The following is a 27,806-nucleotide window of genomic DNA, read 5'->3' on the forward strand; positions in this document are numbered from 1 at the left end:
AAGAAATAAGTATTGTTAACAATATTTTACATATCCTTCTGGGAATTTGTATGTATATATAAGCTCCCCCAACATTTCTAAGGCCTTTTATAAACAAAAATGAGATCAATTTCTATATATTATTATTCACCTGGTTGTTTTTTCTTAATAATTTTAGAGATTTTTCACTATCAATGATTGATGATTGGCCTCATTTTTATAATGGTTTTCTGAAATTTAATTGTATGCATGTATGTAATTTACCTATTAAGGGACATCAATGTTGTTTCTAGTATTTTGCTATTATAAATTATGCTACATTAAACATGCTTGTATGTACATTCTTGCATCTTGTGCAAGTACATCTGTACTAGAAATTCCTAGAAGTGGAATTGTTGGATCAAAAGATATACACGTTACATTTCCTTAGTGATAAATCACCATCCAAAGACCTTATAGTAATTTACTCCACTAATGTCACATAAGGGTGCTTGTTTCCCCCAAATCTTGTTGAAGATAGGTATAATCAAACTTATTTTTATGGTGACCTCAAATTTATTAAGGAAAAGAAATACTTTATTAAAAAACTAATTAATTGGACAGCTACTTAATTGGATATAAACTTTAAAGTTGGAAAACTTCTTAAACCAAAGTGTTTTCTCCTCTGAACTTAGGAGTCACTTTAAATTTAATTTTTGAATGGACGTATGGTAAAATTGACTTTATTTTGGTGTATAGTTCCATGGATTTTAACAGATAGATAGATTTGTGTAACCACCACCACAGTCAAGATACAGAACAGATCCATCACCTCAAAAATCTCCCTTGTGCTGCCCTTTTGTAGTCACACGTTCTTCCCCTAACCACGAGTGACCAGTGATCTGTTCTCTGTCAGAATAGTTTTGTCTTTTGAGAATGTCATATAAATGGAATCATACGGCATGTCATCTTTTGAGACTGGCTTGTGTAACACAGCACTGATAACTCTGAGATTCATCTAAGTTGCTATGTTTATCAATACATGATACAGAAAATCAATGAGATTAAAAGTTGGTCTTTGAAAAGATCAAGAAAATTGATGAACCTCTAGCAGGACTGATGAGGAAAAAAAAATAGGAGACACAGATTACCAATATCAAGAACGAAAGGGGCCAGTCCCGTGGCTTAGCGGTTAAGCGTGTGCGCTCCGCTACTGTTGGCCCAGGTTCGGAGCCTGGGCGCGCACTGACGCACCACTTGTCTGGTCATGCTGAGGCGTCATCCCACATAGAGCAACTAGAAGGATGTGCAACTATGACATACAACTATCTACTGGGGCTTTGGGGAGAAAAAGAGGAGGATTGGCAATAGATGTTAGCTCAGGGCCGGTCTTCTTCAGCAAAAAGAGGATTGGCATGGATGTTAGCTCAGGGCTGATCTTCCTCACAAAAAAAAAAGAAGGAACGAAAGAGGGGATATCACAACAGACCCCACAGAACAACTCTATGTACATAAGATTACCAGCTTAGATGAAATGGGCCAATTCCTCAAAAACCACGAATTACTAAAACTCACCCAAAATGGTATACATAACTTGAGTAGTTCTATAACTATTAAAGAAATTAGGTTAAAAACCTTCCAGAAAAGAAATCTTCAACCCCCTGGCTGTCGCAGATGTTGATGCCAAAACCCACTTTTCTGCTCCTCGAGCCTTGACTAGGAGTGTCTCCTGGAGCTTTCTCTGTCCATGTTGACGCCCTTCCAGGTGTCTCTGAGTTCTGTCCAGAGATACCAGAGGGAAAAGCATGGTGAACTCAACACTGGTTCAGTGGTCCTCTGAATTCTTGTCTTCTTTTCTAATCTGCTTGCTGCTATTTACTTTCTAGAGTCCTCAAATAGCTGTGCACATATTCTGTCCAGGTTTTATAGCTGCATTCAGTGAGAGAGACAGGGTGGGATGCAATTAGTCCATCCTACCCAGAACTGGAAACTTGAAATAAATTTTTAACCATTCTTTGTCTACTAGGTGAAAATGAATGTAGGTGACATAATTTGTCTGGGCAGCATTGAGGGAATATCTTTCACATTTCCCTATTCTATCATTGCATGTCTATGGGTACAGAAGTGGACTGAGCTGTTGATCTTTGTGTGTGTGTGTGTGTGTGTGTGTGTGTGTGTGTGTGTGGAAGATTAGTCCTAAGCTAACATCTGTTGGCAATCCTCCTATTTTTTGTGGAGGAAGATGGGCCCTGGGCTAACATCCGTGCCCATCTTCCTCTACTTTATATGTGGAACGCCTGCCACAGCATGGCTTGATGAACAGTGCACAGGTCTGTGCCAGGGATCTGAACCTGCGAACCCTGGGCTGCCAAAATGGAGCATGAGAACTTAACCACTATGCCAGAGGGCCGCACCCCACCTTTTTTGTTCTTTCAAGAGTACTCAGATAATAGGTTGCCTCCAAACAAGCTGTTAACGAAGTGGCGTATTTTGGGTGTTTGTTTTTCAGAGTCCTTGCTTTCCATGTAGGAATATTGCCGTGTAAGACATAGTGACTCTTCTCACTTACAATCAGTAGCTTTTAGCCTTGTACTCAGAACTGTGCGGTGTAGCCCAGTGTGTGTACATGTGGTGGCACAGATCAAGAGGACAAAAATTACATGTCTGACGGGGTCTATTAACCACATAAATTATATTAGCATGAAAAGATTTTAAAAATTACACACTATGACTCAGATGTGCAGAAATCTGACATTATTTCCCCATGACTGAATTCAGCCTACTGTGAGCTTCTATTTCCTTTGGGGGCAAAAAGTTGAATCTTGCCACTTCAGAGTAACTCGGGATCGGCCAGTTTAGAATTTGATCTCTTTTCAGCAAATTATTCAGTGAATTCATAATTTAAACATAGTCACTTGAAAGCACATACCCTATATTGGGGTGTTTTTCCCATATCAAGAGCTTCCCATCCCCAGAGTGGCATCCTGAGGCAGGGGAAGCTGCATGCCATCATGGCAGTGAGGGGGATGGCCCTCTCCTGCACAGTCCTCTGAGTCCTCCCCTGGCGTGACTTATGTGATTTGGCCTTTGGTTGCTGGCCTCTTTCCCCGCTGCCTCCTCTCTGGAGGTAACTGGTCCCACCTGGCCTCTATCGTGCACTAGCGCATGCTGTCGCGACCTGTGGTTCCTGCCGTGGTCTGTCCTGCAAGTTTGTAGACTCTGCCGTCTGTGCTCCCCACTCCAGGTCTCTTTCACTCGTTGGCTCAGCACTCTGTATTCACCACTGCGACAGGCAGAAACTGCTCAGCCTCTTCCGTGCCACGCGTCAGCCTCAGGGAAACTCGTGTATACTCTCTAAGGTTTCATCTCTGCTTAAACACACCATGCCTCTATTTCTTCAGTGTTCTCACAGTCCCAAACAGAACACTTCCCCTAAACTACTCTGCGATTTCTTTGTCTGGCCTCGACACCTCACTCCATTCAGCCAAGCCTTGGACACTGAGGGGTGCAGGATTCCTTCTCAGAGCTCCAGAGAGCACTTAAACCTGGTGGTGTCCTCTCGGGATCTCTCCAAGCTCTCCACCTGCCCCCCTTCCCCACCCTCTACCCACAATTAATAATGGCTTGTGTCCGTGGGTACAAGGTTAATATCCTAAAACAACAGCTTTATTTATACATAAGCAGTAACTATTTCTCAAATGCAATGGGAAAACGTACTGTTATTTACATTAGCGCTAACAAGTAAAACATAAATTTCTTATAAATAAACATACAAGAAATGTGTAAGATCTATATAATAAAACTCTGAGAGCCAGCCCTGACGGTCTAGTTGTTAAAGTTTGGTGTACTCTGCTTCGGTGGCCCAGGCCTGGTTCCCAAGTGCAGAACCACTCCACTTGTCTGTCAGTAGCCATGCTGTAGTGGCAGCTCGCATGGAAGAACTAGAAGGACTCACAACCAAAATATACAACTATGTCCTAGGGCTTTGGGGAGGAAAAAAAACAAAAAAAGAGGAAGATTGGCAACAGATGTTAGCTCAGAGCAAATCTTTCCCAGCCGAAAAAAAAAATACTAAAAAAAGAAAACTCTGATGTTTTGCTGTGAAGGTACTATAGAGTAGATAAAAAAGAGCTCAATCAAGGGAGACTTCTCATATTTCTGGTTAATATTGTTATAAAATCCATTCTTTACAAATTAATATATACATTCAAATCAAAATTTCAATGAGGTTCTTTATGACATTTAACAAACTGATTGTAAGGTTCATTTGCAAAAAAAAGGGCTCCAGACTGGCCAATAAGTATGTTAAAAAGGGCAATGATAGGTCCTTGTTCTATTAGGTAGCAAATCAATGCCTCTGAACTGCAGTAATTGGAAGAGGTCTCATGATGGACACATGATAATCACGTGTGGTGATTAAGGTGGAGCCAGAAAGAGGAGAAGAGTCAGTGGAACAGAAAAAACAGTGCCGAACTGACCCATTATGTATGGGAATGTGGGTTATGATAAAGATTGTATTTCAGAGACAGAAAGATAGATTATTCAAGGTATAATTTGTGGATCACCTTTCCACTTGGGAAAAAAAGCTAAAGACATACTTTTTGTTTGAAAGTACTTCATTTTTGTGTGTGTGTGTGTGTGTGAGGAAGATCAGCCCTGAGCTAACGTCCATGCTAATCCTCCTCTTTTTTTGCTGAGGAAGACCGGCTCTGAGCTAACATCTATTGCCTATCCTCCTCCTTTATGTTTTTTTTTGCCCCCCAAACCCCAGTAGATAGTTGTATGTCATAGTTGCACATCCTTCTAGTTGCTGCATGTGGGACACGGCCTCAGCATGGCCGGAGAAGTGGTGCGTCGGTGCGCGCCCGGGATCCGAACTCCGGCTGCCAGTAGCGGAGCGCGCACACTCAACCGCTAAGCCACGGGGCTGGCCCTGAAAGTACTTCTTAATTCCAGATGAGTTCAAAAGCCCAATATATTTAACAACCTATAGAAGTTTTAGGTAAAAATTTAGAAGGATTTTTTACCAGAATATTTGGTTTGTTCACTGCACGGAGTAGATTCTCAGTAAATATTTGCTGAATGAATGACTATAAAATGAATTATAAACACATTAAACCAGAAGCAAAATAATGGGAAGAACATTTGCCAAATATGTGACAAGTAGTAAAATGCAGAGTATAGAAAGTGCGATGCTGAAAACCCAAAGATAAACAACTCAATGAAGAGACACATGGAAGGAATAAAAACAAGTGGCCAATAAACTCATAAATAGATGCTCAAAATCATTAGTAACAGGGAAAATGCATATTAAAACAAGGTATTTTTGTTAATTGTAAGTATTGATAATGTCCAGTTGATGAGGATGAGGGTAAGACTTCTGGGGGGAGTGTATAAACTGATAAAGCCATTCGAGAGAGAAATTTGGCTGCATCTTTCAAGATTAAAATGCCTATGTCTCTTGATCCAACAAGGTCATTTTTATGACTCTGTCTAAATCAAAGTTTATTCCAGCACAGGTGTGTATTCTATAAGGATGTCCATTGCAGCATTGTCTATAACATTGAGAATTGGAAACAATAAAAAGCCCAGCAATTTTGGCAAGGTTAAATATATTATGTGGAATACAGGCAGTGATTAAAAGGAATGAGGCAGACATATCTTATTGACACTGAAAGATTTATTAGATATATTGTAGAGTTTAAAAAGCAAGTAAAAATACTACATATAGATGATCCGTTTATTTGAAATTAACCAAATTATTTTATATGACTATATAAGTGCATAGAAGAAAGACTGTAAAGATGTGAAATAACTATGGTTACTTCTGGGGAAGAGAGTGGAGTAGAGGGAAGTGAGGATCTCACATTTTATTATATCTAGTTATATTTTACTCAGATCTTTTACAATGAGAGTATTTCATATATCACTTGTTAATGAAAGAAGAGAAAATAAAAGGAGATAAAGCTTTATGCAAAAATTAAAAAAGAAAGAGAAAGGAAGCAAGGAATCAAAGTGCGTTATGCATTAAGCATGTACTACTGTAAAGACAGGTGCCTAGGTGAAAGAAAGACCTCTTACTCTTCCAAAGAGGCTCTCTGCTTAATCCTGGCTGGTGCCGGATTAGACCAGCAGGGTAGTTAAGATCTTCTTGCCAGGCACTGTGCTCCTGCCAAGCACCTGAAGGGACAGGGGTGCTTGCAAATGGCTTCTGCGTGCAAATCAGGGTGGGAAGACCCCCAGCCTCTGCATAATACATGACTGACTCAGCCTTAAGAGCAACGTTGCGTCAAGTTGCTGGCTGACGTGTGTAGTGTGCCCTTCCTAAGGTTACGATGGCTCTTACTGGAAGCCTGAGATGGCATGTAATTTTTGTCTCTGGTGGTGATATTTGTGGAACTTCATGTTTATGTGTCATTCCTCAGCTTTCCAGCGCCCCTTGGGGCTAATCTAACGAACAGTCCCAATGCTGCAGAATGATTTCATCAATGGGGAACATATCTTCTTCTGTAGCATAGAGAGAGTACCAGGAATGTAGATTTTGCTCTGATGTAAAGAACTGAAGGAGAAAAGCCACAGGTCCCATAATCATTCATCAGGACAGTTTACTGCCTGCATTGCAACTCTTTGTTCTTCCAGTTACTCCCCTTGCTGAGTATAGTAGTTTTCTAAGGCTGCCATAACCAACTACCTACACTGGCTGGCTTAAAACAATGGAAATTTATTCTCTCACAATTCTGAAGGCTAGAAGTCTGAAGTCAAGGTGTCAGCAGGGCCATGCTCCTTCTGAAGGCTTTAGGGAAGAATCCTTCCTTGCCTCCTTTAGCTCTGGGTGGTGTCCCGCCACCCTTAACGTTCTTTCCTTGGCTTGTCACTACATCACTGCAGTATTTGCCTCCATCTTCACATTGCCTTCTCCTGTGTGTCTCTGTGTCTGAGTCTCCCTTCCTTTCGCTTATAAAGACATCAGTCATTGGATTTAGGGACCACCCTAACCCAGTATGACCTCATCCCAAATTAATTAATTACATCTGCAAAGACCCCATTTCCACATAGGGTCACATTCTGGTGTTCCAGGTGGACAGGAATTTCTGGAGAACACCACCCAGCCCACTGCATGAGTGACCCCACTTAGATCTCGCACCTTTTAGTATTTCTGTTTACTCCTTTGGGGACCTTCATGTTTTTGCTTTTTGGCTCGTTTTCCCCCTTTGTGTGTGTGTGCTTTTTTGCTGAATTTGATCATATGCTTCTGACAGGAAAGCTTCACCCTTTTTACTTCTCCAAACCCCCATGGTGACAGTAATCCCATCTCTGACCTACTGGAGCAGCCTGTCCCATTGTCCTCATTCATATACTGGTCTAATCATGTCCCCAGTATTTAGTTTAGAAGATTTCTTCACCTGGTCCATGGCTTAAGACAAGGCTATGCATGTAATCAGTTCATAATAAATGCTTGTTGACTAGAATCAAAATGTTCCTTTTAGGGAGCAACTGCCATGTTCTTTAAAAACAAATCAAGACACACAGCTGAACAAAACCCATTTCATAAATCAAGTAACTCTAAGTCCCCATCTGCTATGACTTAGTTGTAGCTGTTTTTCCTCTTTCCATTTTTCTCCATTCCAATGCTTCTTTCCAGTTTTGTAAGTTGGCTTCTCTTACTCTAGTGAGAGCTCAGGAGGTTTGGTAAGGTATCTCATTTTCTCCCAGGTTCAACTCTTTTCTCAAAAATTTCCATGTTTGATGCTTCTCTTAGGAAGTCCAGATTAGTGACATCAGCATCATGGTAGAGAGAGTTGCTCCCTTTGTCTCTCCCCTCTAAGTTACAACCAGTAGGACATCCATAGACCAACAAAGGACTCTCTGCACAGCACACCAGATTGCCTGAGATATCCATACATCTATATATCTGAAGGTGGATGGATTAGACCTTGTTGAGGCAGTGGAACTAGGGGATCGGTGATGGCAGCTCCTGAGACCAGAGGCTCCAGGAAGTGTGGTAACACCCTGGAATGGAGGCCCCAGGAACCCAGGCAGCCAGTGCTCCCAGAGGTGCCAGGAAATGCTATGGGACCCATGACCGGAGGCTCTGGGAACTGCAACGATAACTGTGAGCCAGCCTCCTCCCCCCCCGTGGCAGCAGCAGCGGTGCCCATGACCAGGAATCATGGTGGCGCCTAAGACCAAAGGCTGCAGGAACTGCAGCAGCACTTGCAACTCAGCTCCTCTCCCTCCCCTAGCAGTGGCAGGTAGTGCCTGTGACCTGAGGCTTCAGGAACTGCAGCAGTGCCTGTGACTCAACCCCCCACACTCCCCTGGTGCTGGCATCTCTAGCACCAGCCCTTCTAACAGTAGGGCTGCATCCAAGACCCTGGGCCCTTGACAGCAGTGGCAGTGCCCATGACCTGACGTTCCAGGAACCTTGCCAGCAGTGCCCGTGACTCAGATGCCCCTCCCCTCATAGTGGCAGTGGAGTCCCCCCTGGCCCCAGCCCGCTCAGCAGTGGCAGTGACACCCATGAACCCAGCACCCCTGGCAGCAGCACCTGCAGGAAACCTGAGAGCAGTAGCACCAGAGCCTGTGGAGAGCCTGCAGAGAGCCAAGTAACAGTGACAATGGAGCCCACAACCTTTAGCACCCCCAGCTGCAGTGGCACCTGCAACTTTTGCCCTCTTACCCACAGCAGTGGCACCTGTAGACCCAACAAATGCCTGGATGAGGCAGAGGTGCCTGTGACTCAGGTTCCCGTCCTACTCTCCCTCTCCTCCACCGCAGTGGGGTAACCCATGACCCAGGTGACCCCAGAAGCAGCAGAGGTGTTTGCCAGCCCAGAGACCTTGGTGGTAACACCTGTGACTGCAGTGACATTGTAAGCAACAAGTCACCAGCAACTTCAGAGGTAGAAGCAGCACAACAAGGGCACTGATGACACCTCTTGCAGAGGCATTGGAGGTGGAAAGTGCAGGCTCTCAAATAGAAACAGAAGCAGCTCTGAATCAAAGCAAACAAAGCCTTACCCAAATAAGAATGGTGTTTGCTACCACAAATGTGGCAGAGGAACAACTCATCAAGCATCTTGAAAAACTACAGTAACAGGATATTACAAAAAGAAAATGACACCTCTCCAGGAATCAAACTTGAAGTCATGGAAGACTGTGATCTAACTGAGAGAAAATTCAAATTAGCCGTCATGAAGAAACTCAGTGAGCTACAAGAAAACTCAGTTCAGTGAGGTCAGGAATAGAATTAATGAACAGAAGCAGTATTTCACCAAAGAGACTAAAACTCTAAAAAAAGAACCAAATAGAAATTCTGGAGCTGAAGAACACAAAAATGAGATGAAGAATAAAGTAGAAAGCATTGGAAATAGAGCAGGCTATATGGAAGAGAGAATTAGTGAGCTTGAAGATAGAAATCTAGAAATGACTCAGGTGGAAGAGGAGAGAGAACTAAGATTTTTAAAAAATGGAGAAATTCTATGAGAAATATCTGACTCAATTAGGAAAAGCAACATAAGGATAAGGGTATCCCTGAAGGAGAGGCAAGGGAGAGGGGAACAGAGAGCTTGCTCAAAGCAATAATAGCTGAGAACTTCCCAAACCTGGGGAAGGACCTGGATATAGAAGTACATGAAGAAAATAGAACCCCTAATTATCTCAGTGCAAAAAGACCTTTTCCAAGGCACATTATATTAAAACTGTCAAAAGTCAATGACAAAGAAAGAATGTTAAAGGCAGCCAGAGGGAAGAAAATGATAACCTACAAAGGAATCTCCATTAGGCTATCAGCAGATTTCTCAGCAGAAACTCTACAGGCCAGGAAAGAGTGGAATGATATATTCAAAATAATTAAAGATAAAAGCCATCAGTCAAGAATACTCTATCCAGCAAGATATCTTTCAAACATAAAGAAGAAATAAAGGCTTTCTCACATAAACAAAAGGTGAGGGAGTTCATCGCCACTAGACTTGCCTTAGAAGAAATCTTGAAACAGGATCTTCTACTTGAAACAAAAGCGCACAAAGGTATACAAAACTTTAAGCAAGGTAATAAATAGATGGAACCAGAAAATTGCAACTCTATAACAGAATAGTTTAGTAAACAATTATAACATAAAGGCTAAAAGAAAGAAATCATTAAAAATAACTGTAACCACTTCAATTTGGTAATGAACTCACAATACAAAAAGGGATAATTTGTGACAATAAAAACATAGAAGGGGCGGCTGGCCCAGTGCCGCAAGCGGTTAAGTGCGTGCACTCCGCTGCGGTGGCCCAGGGTTCGCTGGTTTGGATCCCGGGCGTGCACTGACACACCGCTTGTCAAGCCGTGCTGTGGCGGTGTCCCACATAAAGTGGAGGAAGATGGGCATGGATGTTAGCCCAAGGCCAGTCTTCCTCAGCCAAAAGAGGAGGATTGGCAGATGTTAGCTCAGGGCTGATCTTCCTCACAATAAAACAAAACAAACAAAAAACCTGGAAGGGGAAGAGGAAAAGAACAGAACCTGCATAGACAAGTGGAGATAAGAGATTTGCAGCAGAAAATGGACTATCTAATCTATGAGATCTTTTATACAAACTTCATGGTAACCATTAAACAAAAATTCAGAGCAGAGTCGCAAAACATAAAAAAAGAGCAAACTGAGAAACACAGTACAGAAAACTACCAAACTCAAATGGCAGATAGAAACACAAGGAAAAACAAAAAATGAAAATATAGAACAGTGATAAAACAAAATATAAAGTGGCAGTATTAAGTCCTCATATATCAATAATCACCCTAAATGTAAATGGATTGAATTCACCAATCAATAGACAGAGAGTGGCTGGATGGATTTTAAAAAAGACCCAACAGTATGCTGCCTCCAGGAGACCCATCTCAGCTCTAAAGAGAAACATAGGTTCAAAATGAAAATATAGAAGATGCTACTCCAAGCAAATGGCAACCAAAAGAAAGCGAGTGTAGCTATACTCATATCAGATAAAATAGAATTCAAACCAAAAAAGTTAACGAGACAAAGATGGACATTACATAATGATAAAGGAAACAATCCATCGAGAAGATATAACATTTATTAACAAATATGCACCTAACATAGGAGCCCCAAAGTCTATAAAGCAACAACAACACAATAATAGAAAGGAATTTTAATACCCCACTTACATCAAGGGATAGATCATCCGGACAGAGAGTCAACAAGGAAATATTGGCCTTAGATGAAACTAGACCAGATAGTTTAATAGATATGTATAGAGCTTTCCATCCAAAAGCAGCAGAATACACCTTCATCCTTAATACACTTAAGAGTGCATATGGAACATCCTCAAAGATAGACCATATGTTTGGAAATAAAACAAGCCTCAATAAATCTAAGAAGATTGAAATCATATCAAGCATCTTTTCCAACTACAGTGGTTTGAAACTAGAAATCAACTACAACAAGAAAGCTGGAAAGTCACAAATATGTGGAGATTAAACAACATGCTACTGAACAACTATTGGATCAATGAAGAAATCAAAGGTGAAATTAAAAAATACCTGGAGACAAATGAAAATGAAAACACAACATACCAAAACCTATGGGATGCAGCAAAAGTGATTCTCAGAGGAAAGTTTATAACAATATAGGCCTACTTAAAGAAGCAATAAAAATCTCAAATAAACAACCTAACACTACAACTAAAAGAACTAGAAAAGAACAAATGAAGCCCAAAGTCAGTAGAAGGAGAGAAATAATAAAAATCAGAGCAGAAATAGATGAAATAGAGACTGAAAGACGATAGAAAAGATCAATGAAACTAAAAGCTGGTTCTTTGAAAAGATAAACAAAATTGACAAACCCTTAGCTAGACTAACTAAGAAATAAAGAGAGAAGACCAAATAAATAAAATCAGAAATGAAAGAGGAGAAATTACAAGGGATACTACAGAAATACAAAGGATTATCAGAGAACAGCATGAAAAGCTATACACCAACAAATTGGATAACCTAGAAGAAATGGATAAATTCTTAGAATCATACAACCTCCCAAAACTGAATCAAGAAGAAATAGAATCTGAATAGACCAATCACTAGTCAAAAGATTGAAACAGTAATCAAAACCCTTCCAAAAAACAAAAGTTCAGAACTAGACGGCTTCTCTGGTGAATTCTACCAAACATTCGAAGGAAAAAAAGATTTAATAGCTATCCTTCTCAAGCTCTTCTAAAAAAGAAAAGGATGGGACAATTCCTAACTTATTTTATGAGGCCAACATTACCCTGATACCAAAACAAGACAAAGACAACACAAAAAAGGAAGATTATAGGCCAATATTGCTGATGAACATAGATGCAAAAATCCTCAGCAAAATATTAGCAAATTGAATACAACAATACATTAAAAGGATCATGTACCACGATCAAGTGGGATTTATTACAGGTATGCAAGGATGGTTCAACATCCACAAATTAACAAACGTTAACAAAATGAAGAAGAAAAATCACATGATCATCTCACTAGATGCCAAGAAAGCATTCGACAAGATTAAGCATCCATTTATGATAAAAACTCTCGATAATGGGTATAGAAGGAAAGTACCTCAAGCTAATAACAGTCATATACAACAAACCCACAGCTAACATCATACTCAACAGTGAAAAACTGAAAGCTATTCCTCTAAGAACAGGAACTAGATAAGGATGCACACTCTTACCACTCTTATTCAACACAGTATTGCAAGTTCCAGTCAGAGCAATTAGGCAAGAAAAAGAAAGGCAATGTATACAAATTGGAAAGGAAGAAGTAAAACTGTCACTGTTTATGGATGATATGATTTTATATATAGAAAACCCTAAAGAATTCACCAAAGACTATTGGAAATAATTAATGAATACAGTAAAAAAAATTAACATACAAAAATCAGCTGCATTTCTGTACACTAATAATGATGTAGCAGAAAGAGAAATCAAGAATAATATCCCACTTACAGTTGCAACAAAAAAATAAAATACTTACAGATAAATTTATCTTTATTTATCAGAGATGAAAGACCAGTACACTGAAAACTATAAGACATTGTTGAAAGAAAGTAAAGAAGACATAAAGAAATCTAAGACTCTGGAAAGATATCCTATGCTTATGGATTGGTAGAATTAACATAGTTAAAATGTCCATATTACCTAAAGCAATCTGTAGATCCTGTGCCATCTCATTCAGAATGCCAATGACATTTTTCATGGAAATAGAACAAAGAATCCTAAAATTTATCTGGAACAACAAAATACCCCAAATAGCCAAAGCAATCCTGAGAAAAAAGAACAAAGCTGGAGAACAAAGAACAAAATAAACAAGCTATCAGACTCCCTGATTTCAAAATATACTACAAAGTTATAGTAATCAAAACAGCATGGCACTGGCAGAAAAACAGACACACAGATCAATGGAACAGAATTGAGAGTCCAGAAATAAAGCCACACATCTATGGACAGCTAATTTTCGACAAAGGAGCCAAGAATATACACTGGAGAAAGGAAAGTCTCTTCAGTAGATGGTGTTGGGAAAACTGGACATCCACATGCAAAAGAATGAAAATAAACCGTTATCTTGCACCATTCACAAAAATTAACTCAAAATGGATTAAAGACTTGAATGTAAGACCTGAAACCATAAAACTACTAGAAGAAAATGTAGGCAATATGCTCTTTGACATTGGTCTTAGCAATGTTATTTTGGATATGCCTACTCAGGCAAGGGAAACAAAAGAAAAAATAAATGGGATTACATCAAACTAAAAAGTTTCTGCACAGCAAAGAAAACCATCAACAAAATGAAATGGCAGCCTACAATTGGGAGAAGATATTTGCAAATCATATATCCCATAAGGTGTTAATATCTAAAAAGTATGAGGAATTCATACAATTCAACAACAAAAAACAAACAATCCAATCAAAAAATGGGCAGAGGATCTGAACAGATGTTTTTTCTAAAGAAGATATACAGATAGTCAACAGGCATATGAAAAGATGTTCAACATCACTAATTATTAGGGAAATGTAAATCAAAACTACAATGAGATATTACTTCATACCTGTATAATGGCTATTATTAAAAAGACAAGAAATAAGAGTTGGAGAGGATGTGGAGAAAAGAGAACCCTCATACACTGCTGATGGGAATGTAAATTGGTGCAGCCACTATGGAAAACAGTATGGAAATTCCTCAAAGAATTAAAAATAGAAATGCCATATTATCCACCTATCCTACTACTGGGTATTTATCCAATGAACACAAAAACACTCATTTGAAAAGATATATGTACCCCTATATTCATTGCAGCGTTATTCACTGTGGCGAAGACCTGGAAAAACTTAAGTGCCCATCAATGGATGAATGAATAAAGATGTGATGTATACATATATATATATATGTATATATATATACACACACACACACACACACACACACACACACACACACACAATGGAATACTACTCAGCCATAAAAAAGATGAAATCTTGTCATTTGCGACAACATGGATGAACCTTGAGGGTATAATAATGCTGAGCGAAATAAGTCAGATGGAGAAAGAGAAATACCATATGATTTCATTTGTATGTGGAAGATAAACAACCAAACACATAGATACGGAGAACAGATGGGTTGTTACCAGAGGGGAAGGGGTGGGAGGAGGAGGGAGTAAGGGGTAATGGGGCATATTTGTACAGTGACAAATGGAAACTAGACTTTTGGTGGTGAACACAATCTAGTCTATACAGAAGTCGAAATATAATAATGCACGCCTGAAATTTATATAATTTTATAGACCAATTTAACCTCATAAAAATTTTAAAAATAGAAAGTCCACACAATTCAAGCCTATAAATGGTTTAAACCCACATCGTGCTCTTATTTCCCCATGTGAGTAGAAATAATGGTAACGAATAAACCTTAATTTTATAATGTTGAATTCTGAATGATGTCTGCATTTGATAAGCCACAGATTTATAATTTTTCATCTTTAGGATATGGTTGGCAGTGACATTGACGTCATTATGATTAGGTGCAGTGGTGGATATTGGGGCTTCATGGAGGACCCAATACTCCTCCTTGTGGGAGGGAGGGGAATGTGACAGGAGTAGTGGAGAAAGCAGAAGGAAAAGGAGCAGAAGCCTTTATGTCACTAGGGAGGTACTTCTGGGGGCTTGCTTCCTCCTTGAGGACCACCCCCCTTGTTTCATAATAAGCCACATGATGCGAAACTACGTGTGCGTTGGCAGCATAAATGTCTGAATGAGAACCATGAGGGACCAAGTGATTCCTTGCTTGGTATGTGAGTCCTGGAGGGGATTCAAACATGGGTCAGGAAGGTAGGAAAGCTTATTCCTATCTGTTTCCTTTTGCTTGGAAATCCTTTATTATGCCTCATTTTTGGATGCAATTTTATAGATTTTTCTCAGTACCAAGTTACATAAGTAATTGAATCTGGCTGTTACAATTATTATTATTACTAGTTGATTTATACCCACCAATGGGACTCCCAAGGGGCCAGTTAGTTACATGACATCCACTGCAAGCAGGCACTGAATCTCTTGCCTTCAGTTGCGTGTACTTTTGCTAACATTTTTTGGCTAAAATGCTCAGGTCACTGCACCCGGGGCTCAGGCAGCAAAGCTGCTCCATAGAAGCAGGACTGCCAAATATCTCCTCATGTGCACACCTGTTGCATGCCTATTTCATCCCCACCCCTTCCTGAGAAATGACAGTCCCCCTCTCACCCTTTGAACCAGGATGCAGGGCTAAGTCAAGTTGAAGGGCTCTGCCTCAATCACGTCGGTTTCTTCTTTGACTTCTAGAATGATAACTCCTGTGGATTGACTTCTTAGTCTCATGCAGTCTGCTGAGTGCTGGACCTCAGTAACTTATTTCATCCTCATCATGGTCTCTATGTCAGGGGTCGATAAACTACAGCCCTTGGGCCAAACCTGGCCCCGCATCTGTCTTTGTAGGACCTGCAGGCTGGGAATAGATGTCATTTTTCCCCCAGCTTTATTGAGGTATAATTGAAAACTACAATTGTAAGATAAAGTGTAAGATATTTAAAGTGATGATTTGATATATGTATACATTGAGAAAGGATTCCCCATTGACTTAATCAACACATCCATCACCTCACATTTACCTTTTTTTTTTTTTTTGGTGAGAACATTTTTCTACTCTCTTAGCCAATTTCAATTATACAATGCAGTGTTATCAACTATAGTCACCATGTTATACATTAAATACTCAGAGCTTCTTTATCTTATAATGGAATGTTCATACCCTTTTACTAACCTTTTCCTATTTCTCTCACCCGCCCCCCCCACTCCCCAGCCCCTGGCAACCACTTTTCTACTCTCTGTTTCTAAGAGTATTTGAAAGTATGCAGTATTTCTCTTTCTTTGTCAGGCTTATTTCGCTTAGTATAATAACTTCCAGGTTCAGCCATGTTGTCCCAAATGACAACATTCCTTCTTTTTCTGGCTAAATAATATTCCATTGTATATATACCACGTTTTCTTTATCCATTCATCTGTCAATGGACACTTAGGTTGTTTCCATACCTTGCCTACTGAATAATACTGCTATGATCATGGGGGTACAGATATCTATTCAGGATAATGATATTGTTTCCTTTGGAAATATAGTTTTAAGTGGTTGATTAAAAAAAGCAAAAGACAATATTTTGTGTCATAAAAACACTATATGAAATTCAGATTTCAGTGTTTTGTTGGAACACAGCCATGCCCATTTGTTTCCATCTTGTCTGGATTGCTTTCACATTACAACAGCTGAGTGAGTCATTGAGACAGAGATGTTGAGGCCGCAAAGTCGAAAATATTCACTCTCTGGCCCCACACAGAGGAAGTTTGCTGATCTCTCCTCTAGGTGGTTGGTTCCATTATTACCCCCATTCTACAGAGGAGGGAATGGAGGCTGAGTTTTAAGTTGGCTCATAACAATTTGTCCAGATGGTGAACTTGAGATGAAAAGTGTTGGACACAGAGTCCCTGTCAGAGCTTCTCCTGAACCTCAGGAGTCAAAGAATTCCAAGCACGAGTATTTGTGAGGCAGCTGTCAGCGCTGTGGCGTCCCCTAAGAGAGTTCTCAGAGTGACCTCGCTCAGTACAGGCGTGTGTGTGGGCGCTGTGTATGCGATTAAAGCATAAGAGAGAACTGCCACAGGAGGAGGGGGAAGTAAACACAATAAAACCCATCTTTGCTCTGGAAGCAGAGGCGACACAGGGCCAGGAGCATCTTGGAGGCTGCTGGTTGTCATTCGGGAGAAGAGTGATGGAGGGATTGTCACTGCTGTTGATGAGGACGATGTAGCAGTTGTCATTGAATGATGATAATCATTTCCACTAGAAGTGAGCAGTTCTCTGGGCTGGCTCATTTAAACATATCCCAAGAGTTACAGCTCATTGAATGAATGAGTAATGCTCTGCCCTTTTGGTGCTCAAGTGTCATTTTGCACATGTGCAGAAAGAGTTTGTGCTCCTGAGCTGTTTCATCATCGACTGCGGCACAGATGAATTGTCAGCGTCACTATGCGTGCTGTACGTAATGAAGAAGTGGGAGTGTGCTCCTGTTCTCACTCTAAAGCCCCCCCAGAAGGACGTGGGAGGGCCACTGTTCATTTGTTTGGGAATGAAAAGGGCTCAGTTGTGCTGACAAGGCCGGGAGCTCCTGCTGGCTGCTTGGGGTCCTTGTATTTGCAGGTGATTTGGTGGTTCTTTCTGCAACACCAAACCCTTTGCAGTATTTCTCCAGAGTCTGAAAGTCACACTTTATTTTTCAATGGCGTCCCAGGGAGGGAGGCGTAAGATACAAATTCCAGATACAGGACTTCCCCTAACGCCCGCCGCAGCCACTGGCTCTAGGCTTCAACTGCTGTTTAGAGGAGTTTGGGAAATCTTTCATAGCTGTCAGCCAGAATGTATATGAGAAAGATCTTAACTTTGTATGTATATTCCTGCAATTATGATTTTGTTTTCCTATAATTCTTTGTGATGATTGGAGGAAGACTTCTGCATTCTAAGAAAAGCTGCTTAGTGATGTTTCTCTTGCAAAATAATCCTATTTGTTTTACAAAGACTTCAAGACGATTGTTGGTTAAAAATAGAAAGTCTTTTTTTTAATTATTTTCACCCAGGAGCCTGCTCAACTGAGCGTTTTGTATCCCCATCGCCATTTCTGGGCAAAGTCTCAAAGTGGAGAGGAGCACGTCTGTCTCTGCTCTATAAACGGCTGTTCCTCTCTCCACCTTCTCAGTGTTCACAAACTAGCAAAATGATCACACCCCGGGATCTGCTGACGCAGAAAGGGGCCGCTGAGCTGCCCTGTGGAGCCTCTCGTCTCGTCTGGTAACAAGGCTCTGCGAGAGGAGCCCTGCTGTTCTCAATGCAGTTACAGCCTCCTGGCATTTGTAAAGTGGATTTTTGCATCTTTTTCCTTCTCTGCTACTCAGAGGTGTTCCCATTTCTACCACTTCCATGGCTGAGTCAATGCTTTTCAGCTATTGGGTTGAGTTGAGTTCAGTCTTCTCCATCTCCTCCTCCCATTGCCAACTCTGCCTTTCCTCCCATTCTTCTGGTAGGAGTGTCTGTCCCAACAAAACAAAAGCTCACGTTTAGGCAATGCCCCGTGTGCACATGCCAAGAGCCCACTGGATCTGTCCAAACACCCCTGGGAGGTAGACGTGGCCCCTGGTGCTGTCCCCTCATCCAGAGCAGGAAACAGAGAAGTTGGGTGACTCGCTCACTGTCCCCTTCAAAATTTGGACACTCATCCTGTGGGGGATTTGGCGTTCCCACCACCTATCTGCCCCTGACACTGGTGCTGAAGGCTTAGTGCCACATTAGAGGTGGACCACAGCATCTTCCCCCATGGGGTGACCATGCGCCCAGTCTAGTAAAGATACACAGTGGCTGTCCGTGATGACACCGTCGGGGTGGGGCCCAGTGCAGGCTGTGGGGTTTATTGCCCACGTGTTACCTCCATGCAGTGCTTCCTGCTCCACAGACAGCTCCTTCATCAGAGCTTCCCAACTCTGATTCTGTGCCAAATGGTCGGCACAGATAAGAGTCATTCTTTACTTCCTCCCCTCTTCCCGGTAGCTTAAGAACAAGAAGACATGGAAGCTGGAATGGCTGAGACCTTAGCTGCTTGGAGAAGGGGACAGGCTCATCTCTACATGGGGATGTCCAACCCTGGACGTGTCCCAGGGAGTAAAGGCCAGTGGCCAGGTTGAACCTGGGAAGGCTCTTGTTCAGCTGGTGTGGGCACATGCCAGTACTCCAAAGCAGGGCTTTTGACCCCAAACCAAGTGCCAGCACATTTGGGGGTGACTTTTCCCTCATCTTCTTGTTTAATGACTTAACATTTTAAATGATTGTATATCTCCCCTGGATTTCTAGAAGGTAGGAAAGAGAATTGCACTTACCGTCGTGGATTTGGTTGTAGTGGGGATGAAACAAGGGAGCAGAGGTGGGTGGTCTTCTCTCACCCCTTAAATCCTTTCTGCTTTATTCTTCTCCACAGCATTTAGGACCTTCTAATATCTTATATAGTTTACTTCTTTATTTTGATTTTATAACTATTTACCCACTAGAATGGTAGTGTCCTCTATGAAGACAGAATTTTTGTGTGTTTACAGCTGCTATTATTTGTACATCTAAACCTGTGTCTGGTACCTAGTAGGTGCACAATAAGTATTTGTTGATTGAAATAATCCTTCCACTAGTAGTAGCTGTTCTAGTCAACCCCAGAGTCCCTGAATTTGCTTCATATAGGATCAGAAGCTTTCAAAATATAAATCCTAGAAATTGCTGTAGTGATTCATACTGTGGATCTTCTAGATCAGTATTTGATGGGATGAATGAATGTGATGACAGGGCCTGGCTGTTCTCTTTGACATCTGCCTCAAGGGTTGGAGATCATCATTCGTTCATTCACTCAACCAGACATGCAAAGAGTCAATCTTTTATCAGTAATTAGCTCTGAGGCTAAAAAGCTAAGCAAGGCATATAGGTCCATACGCTCGTAAATCTAGTCATCCGTAACTAGATCAACATTTTGGGGGGGAAATTATTTATCTGTTCCCACCCTGGGAAGAAGTGTTCCTTAGCTTTACTACTTCCTTTATAATATAATTTTGCATCCAGACCCTTAAGTGAGTCCTTCAAGGAGAAGCCCACTGCCCAGTGGCCTCTTCAGGCCCAGGTGGTGGGGTCGAGCTTCTTGTCAGCGCAGGTCCCTGGTGCTACCCGTGGTTCACTATGTCAAAATCATGAGCTCCTTTTAACTCACAGAGAAACTCTTTTTCTTTTAATGGTGACATGGGGTCAATGATGCTGGATCAATATGAGAGAAAGACACAGTAGGGGTATATGTGATGGTAGAGGAAAATGGGTAGAAAATTTCAGACTTGAAAAGTGCCTCCTCCTGTTTTTCCTGCTGCCAGCTCTCAGCCCTTCTCTGATAAGGGGTCTAGCGGTGAGCACATCACTAGTACCATGTATTAATTTCTTCCATGGTCACATCCTAGAAAATGGAGGGAGATGTCAAGAACTTAGTGACTTTTTCTGTATGACTTAGCTACAGCACATGTGAAAAGACTTCAGAGTCTTGGTCTATTGTAAACTCATAGTGAATCAACACTGGGATGAGGCTGTTGAAGGGGAGCAATAATTATGTTCAAAGTGAGGTCGGTGGTTGTCCCCTCACCTGAGTGGATGTGGCAACCCCTAGGGCCCCGTGCTGGAGGAAACACAGAGTAGACAAGAAAATACCCGGGGTGAGCACACTCAAAACTGTTCCATATGAAGAGCAGTTGAAAGAACTGGTTTTATTTTATTGAAGACTCAGAAGGACTATAAGTGCTGTCTTCAAACGATGGAAGGGCTCTCCGTGTGGGAGAAGCACCAGACCGTTCTGGAGCCTCAGGTCTTGGATGAGGATGACTGGGTGGAAGGACTTCCTGTTCAAAGATGGCCACCTGAGGACCTGCCTCTGAGCCTCACTCACTGCCTGATCCCTTAGGAAGAGTGCAAGTCCTGATGTGTATCCAATGAGCTCAGATTCCTACTAAAGCCAGCGTAGGGCATGGTAAGCAGATAAGCTGACCAGGTTGAAGAGAAAATGACAGCTGTCATTTGGGACCATCTTCTGTGATCCCTCTTTCCCCAATTTGCCTTCAGTTGGCTTTGATTTTTCTGTTCCCTTTAAACCATTTTCCCATATCTATTGACCCAACAATTCATGTTTTGGGAGTCTGTATTATTGAAATAAAAATTTAAGTGTGTATTGATATATACCTTCTTCTGTATCATTAAATACATATAATAGAATTATATATAATTATGTATTATATATAATAGAATTGTTTGAGTTGCAAAAATGTGGAAACAACCTGAATGATGATTAAATGGAAGAGTGGAGTGAATTCTGGTGTATCCACAATATGAATTCTTCTGCAGTCGTTATAGACGAGTTAGATCTTCATCTACTGTCCTAGAGGAATGAGCAAAATGTAGAGTTAAGTGAGAAAAACAAGAGAAATGTATGTAGTATGATCTCATTTTGGGAGAATAAATTAGGAGAAACAATCCCTCACATATGCAGTCACATTGGCATGCATTTGTGTGAGGATGGCCAGGGGTGGAGGAAGATAGAGGAAGTTGTGAACAGTTTTGGAGAGTTGGGGATGGGGCGGGAACCCGAGGGACAGAAGGGGTAGGAATAGAGACAAAGACGGAGAGTGGAAGGGATGGCTCATGCCTCTGTCTGTCTGTCTATCATCTATCTATCTATCTATCACTTATCATCTATCTATCATCTATCTATCTATCTATCTATCACTTATCATCTATCTATCATCTATCTATCTATCACTTATCATCTATCTATCATCTATCTATCTATCTATCACTTATCATCTATCTATCTATCTATCATCTATCTATCTATCTATCACTTATCATCTATCTATCATCTATCTATCTATCACTTATCATCTATCTATCATCTATCTATCTATCTATCACTTATCATCTATCTGTCATCTATCTATCTATCTATCACTTATCATCTATCTGTCATCTATCTATCTATCTATCACTTATCATCTATCTGTCATCTATCTATCTATCTATCACTTATCATCTATCTGTCATCTATCTATCTATCTATCACTTATCATCTATCTATCATCTATCTATCTATCTATCACTTATCATCTATCTATCATCTATCTATCTATCTATCACTTATCATCTATCTATCATCTATCTATCTATCTATCACTTATCATCTATCTATCATCTATCTATCTATCTATCACTTATCATCTATCTATCATCTATCTATCTATCACTTATCATCTATCTATCTATCTATCACTTATCATCTATCTATCATCTATCTATCTATCACTTAGCATCTATCTATCTATCATCTATCTATCTATCACTTATCATCTATCTATCTATCTATCTATCTATCTATCTATTTATCTATCTATCATCTTCATTGGTTGTGCTTAAACATGTATTAATTTTGAGGACTTCAATAAAAGACAGAAGAAAGGAAAGAAAAAAGAAAAATTCTTTTTCTCTTTTATGTTATTTCCATTTTGTTTTTTTTTGCTCTGTTGCTCTTATTAAAAGTGTCTCAACCTTTCTATTAAGGACAACCCGAGCGTTTTATAATGAACTATTAGTTTTAATCCTTTAAAGGTAATGACTTAAACAAATTAAATCTGGGGAATATGTAAAGATAAAATATTTTGAGTCAAAACTGAATTCCTAGATATCATGAAAGATGAATGACTTGAGAATCACCTATAATTTTCTTCACTGTTTCTTTGCTGTACAGGAGGTGTCCGTTTATTTTACTACACTGTGTGCACTTAGTAGATTAATATTGCAAGTCCACAATGATCTTACAATTAAAGGTGTTAGAAATCCTGTTAGAATTAGAGGTGTTCTAATTCTAAAAAGTGTTAGAATACCATTAGCTGGTCATTGAGTTCCAGATATTTGATGCAATTAGAACATTCCAAAATCATGAACCTCAACCTCACAGAATTTCAGTCTGTGTAGTGCTATCTTGATTCAGACAAATCAGGAAAATATAAAAGTGTTTATTTTCTCACAAGTGACTGCCTCATAGATAGATAATACTAAAATATACAAAGTAGGATCTGTGCATGGCTGAATCCATTTTTAAAATCTCGATTTTAGTTCAAAGACACCATCACTTTGGGAAAACTAGTCATGTGCAGTGACATTTTTCCACCTCACAGCCTAAAAAATATTTTCCTAGCCCAAAAACCTGAATGGTGCTTATGGGCAATTTATCGCTCATGGGGGGTGGGGAGAATTGGAAGAGAAAATGTTATTGAAGCTGTGACCTGGTGGGAATGAAGAAAGGAAGGGAGCTGTGAGGTGGGAAGCTGTGCTCACCGACTAGCCGACCTGTGTCCCATGTTTGCTCTGGGTGTCCTGTCAGCCGTTTTCTATGAGTTTTGTCACTGTTGCTTTTTTCTCTTGGGCATGATATCTGCTTTTCCAGAAGATCACCCCTCCCCTGCCCGACCCCAGGCAGGGTGTAGGCTTCATGCTGACTTTCCTGTGTGTGTGTGAGTCCCTGGTCTTTTGCTGCTTTTCTCATGCCTTTTCTTTATGATGTTTCAGCTCATCCACCATACACCATGTGCTTTAGAGTGAAATTCTACCCACATGAACCCTTGAAGATTAAAGAAGAGCTCACAAGGTATTTTCCATTTGTTTGTCTGTTTAACGTGCCCCTCTGGCCAGCCAGGGCCTCCGAGTCTTACAGGCGACATGAGCCTCCTGCCTGGAGCAGAGCATCTCAACGAAGCAGTCGCTCCACTCAGCATTCTGGCTTGCAGTGTTTCTCTTGCACTTAATTGTCTCGGGATTTTTCAAACAGTTGTCATTGGGAGTGTAATTAACTGCACGAAAAAGCAGTGGTTATAAGGGGGAGGTCCTCTCTGAAAACGTCTGACAGTGGGGTGCTAAAAATAAACAGGAGATGATTGTCCTTAGGATATGGGCAAATTCCTAGCTAGTGTAGCCCCCACAGCCTATCTTTTGGATCTAAGCTTCTCTGGGAGGGAAAAGATCACTTGATAGAAAGGACTGTTTGTCATCCACGTTCCACTTGCTAAGTGGCCTATGGTGGGGCTGGCTTCCCTCTACTTGTAGAGCCAAATTTTCCAGTCCTCGGGCCTCCTCCCTTCTCTCCCTCTGTGGGGGCCATGTTCAGTCCACCTTCTGTGACCAGCCTCAGTCAATGCAGCTGAACAGGGTCCCTGGAGGGCCAACTTGGTGGATGGAGAAGAGCCCATGTGTGCTTAGTTCTTGATGAGGATCTGATTAGATGAAGGCAAAGATCACTGTGCATAACCATCTCTCAAAATACTCTGCATAGGACCGAATGCAGCGGAGAAGCAAATGCAGTTTGCTCTGATCATCACTTGCAGGGGGACGTGTCAGGTTCTTGGATATTTTGCTTTCTCATTATCCACGAGTGTCCGGTAAAGCTTGACCACAGTGGCACTGAGATTACGTTGGAAGGGAGCAGATGGTTCCGTTCTCTGCTATTAATTTGTGCACAGCCATTTAGTGAGGTTCGTGCTTGGGGGCGGGGGCAGGGTGTGTGTGTGGAAAGGACGGATACATAGATGATGGCCATTAGAAGTGGTGTTGGTATTTTGCAATCTGGCCAGCTTTTTTTTTTAATTGAGGTAAAATTCACATATATAAGTTAGTGTCACCATTTCCAAGTGTATAATTCAGTGGCACTACGAACATGCACAGTGTTAGGCAACCATCCCCACTATCTAGTTCCAGAACATTTTTTCATCACCCCAAAAAGACACTGTTCTGGATGTTTCATGTAAATGGAATTCTACGGTATGTGGCTTTGGCCTGCTTTTGGCTTGAAAAACTTATTCATTTATTTGATGAGTTGTTCATCAGTTCCTACTCTCTGCATAGCCCAGGGGATGGGGGCTGTTGAGCCACAGAAAGAAAGGGGAGATTCGTCCTGCCCTCTGGGTGCTAACAGTGTGATTAGGAAGATCAAATCAAATACTAATGCCAGGCATTATTTTGTCAGGTGCCAAAATGGCTCCCTTTTGTCATGTGTTTTCTTTAAATTCTTGTCTGGGGGGTAAAAATTTAATATGTGTTGCAACATAAGTTAAGGATGGATCTTTTGTTGAGAAAAGTCTCATTTGAAAGTGAGTACAAAGTTTTAGTTAATAACCCTGGTTAAACCCCTCTCAATTAAATTTGCTAGCATTTTCCTGCATTTGACTGAATAGCTAAGGTATGAATAGTGGAAAATCATGATCATGTTTATGTCTCCTAAGGAAATTAAGACAATACCATGTCCTTGCACAGGTAGAAATGGGCTTTTCTTAGTCAACACAGTCCTTAGAATTCAAAATGAATCTAGAATCTGTGGAATGTCCCTGGTACTTATGGTTGAAACACTATCTTGAAAGTGTTTAGGTTTTCTGTTTGATAAATTATTTTATTATAAAATTAATCTAAAATTTAAGAAGAGTTTAATATATGAGGAATTAAGACCCACATTCATGACCATGTTTAGGGCTAAAGAAACATTGAGAAAAAGGCAGGTTTAAAAGAACAAAACACCAAAAATACAAAAAAGGATATTTGAAATCATTTTTCATCCTTTGTCTCTCCATTTATGCAGTCATCTTACAATTCTTTAGATTTCTGGGGCTTTTGTAAATGCTGTATACAATTGAATATAATCAACGTATGTTGGTTTTAATTTTTTAGTAAGAGCCGTCTTTGAATTCATATTAGGTAGAGAAGCAATGTCATTAATGGTGCACAGTAATGTAGGCCCCAGATCCTCTTGTGCTTTTGTTCCTTAATCCTTTCATGTGAGTGATACCAAAGGAAGAGGCGTTAGTTATTTATTTATTTTTTTGGTGGCTGTCATATTAAAAAATGAGCGTTTGAACCTGAAGCCATTTGTAAGGCTGAGTGGATTATGCTGAATCCACGATAATCCACGGTTCTCTCTCGAGATCACTGATATGAGCAGGGACCCAAGCTCGGATGTTGTGAAAGCTGATTTTCTTTTCTCCGGAAGCTTTCGTCACACTTGATTTCTGAGTTATGGGATTAGGACCCAAACCTCTCATTCATCAGTAAGTAGTTATTCAAAACTCTTTTTCACTACGAAACTCATCAAAAAGTAGAAAGGAGTGCTTTGTGTTCAGTGCATACAGTCAGCAAGTAGAGAGGAAACCTCGTGGCCTTTGGCCTGGTAGTTTACAATCTTTAAAAAATGAAAGATTCGATCATTTCAAGTGTTTTGTGATATTGACATTCTGAGTGGTCTCTGGCCATGGTCCTCCAAGTGAGGTCCCTGGACCCACAGCATCAGCATCCCCTGGGAGCTCGGCCCCTGTCCCAGACCGGGGATGGGGCCCAGCAATCTGTATTTTCGTAAGCCCTCCAAGTATTTTAAAGCATGTCAAAATTTGAGAACTCTACTAAGGCAATTTGGATTCTCAAAAGTGTTAGTATTTAGGGGCAGACATTACAGTGTACACTTCAGTGGGTTTAGTGTGTGCACAAAGTTGTGCCACCATCACCACAATCTAATTCCAGAACATTTTTATCACCCCAGTAGGAAACCCAGTGCCCAAGGGATCATTCCCTATTCTCCCCTTCCCCAGTCCCTGGCAGCCACTAATCTACTTTCTGTCTCTATAGAGTTGCCTGTTCTGGACATTTCATATAAGTGGAATCGTGCAATATGTGGTATTTTGTGACTGGCTTCTTTTCACTTAGCTTAATATTTTCCAGGTTCATTCATGTTGTAACATCTATCAGTACTTCATTCCTCTTGATGGCAGAATAATATCCCATTGTACGGATATACCACTTTCTTCTATCCATTCATCAGTTGGGCATTTGGGCTGTTTCCACCTTTTAGCTATTATGAATAATGCTGCTGTGAACATTTGTGCACAAGTTTTTGTGGAGACCCAGATTCTGATTTAATTGGGTCTGGGGTAGGGACCACAGTGTTGATATTTTTCACAAGCTCAGCAGGTGATTCTAACGTGCAGTCAGGGCTAAGAACCTCTGGTTTAGAACCTTATTACTCAAAGTGTGGTCCGTGGGCCTGCAGCACAGCATCACCAGGGAGCTTATTGTAAATATGGGCTCTTATGCCCCACCCAGACCCCCTGAACCAGAATCCACATTCTAACAAGATCTCCACTGGGTCGTTCACGTGCTCGCTCAAGTGTGAGAGGCACTGGTTTAGGGAGCTGCTGTGGGTCCTTATCTACCAAGTGCAATCTTGTTCCTCTGACAAAATGCACACCAAACTCTAGATATGAAATTTATTAGGGACTGCCTTTATCCCCTGCACACAATTCCATACAAAGTTGGGGACAGAGAGTGTCATCTGAGCCACCACCATGTCCCCAGTGCCCAGCACAGTGCACGTATAAAGCAGGTGTGGGATAAAGATTCCTCAAATGGAAACACCAGTGAGCCCCTGAGCCCTGCAGGGTGTCCAGTGTGGTTTAGGGGAACCAGCGCCCAGAGAAGGCGAGCTCCAGTGCCTGGGGGTGGCAGCGCCTGTGTGATCTGAGCTCCTTACTGACACTCTCTGGATGGGGTTCTGCCTATGGTTCTCACAAGTTGAGTAAAGGTCAGATTGTTTGAGCACTGGAGGTGGTACCTGGGATGGATTGAGTGGTGTCCCCTCCCCATCCCAAGAACCTGGAAAGGAAAAAAA

General features: G+C 41.0%; 1 protein-coding gene across 1 annotated transcript in view; it reads left to right on the forward strand.

The window, feature by feature from the left end:
• FRMD3 (FERM domain containing 3) overlaps window positions 1-27,806 on the forward strand; it is a 275,763-nt gene that overhangs the window by 151,989 nt on the left and 95,968 nt on the right. The window contains exon 4 of the mRNA XM_058565583.1: window positions 23,675-23,753. Coding sequence (XP_058421566.1) covers window positions 23,675-23,753 — 79 coding nt within the window. The remainder of the gene's footprint in view (window positions 1-23,674; window positions 23,754-27,806) is intronic.

The sequence above is a fragment of the Diceros bicornis genome, chromosome 22 (assembly GCF_020826845.1).
Source record: "Diceros bicornis minor isolate mBicDic1 chromosome 22, mDicBic1.mat.cur, whole genome shotgun sequence".
Lineage (NCBI taxonomy): Eukaryota > Metazoa > Chordata > Mammalia > Perissodactyla > Rhinocerotidae > Diceros > Diceros bicornis.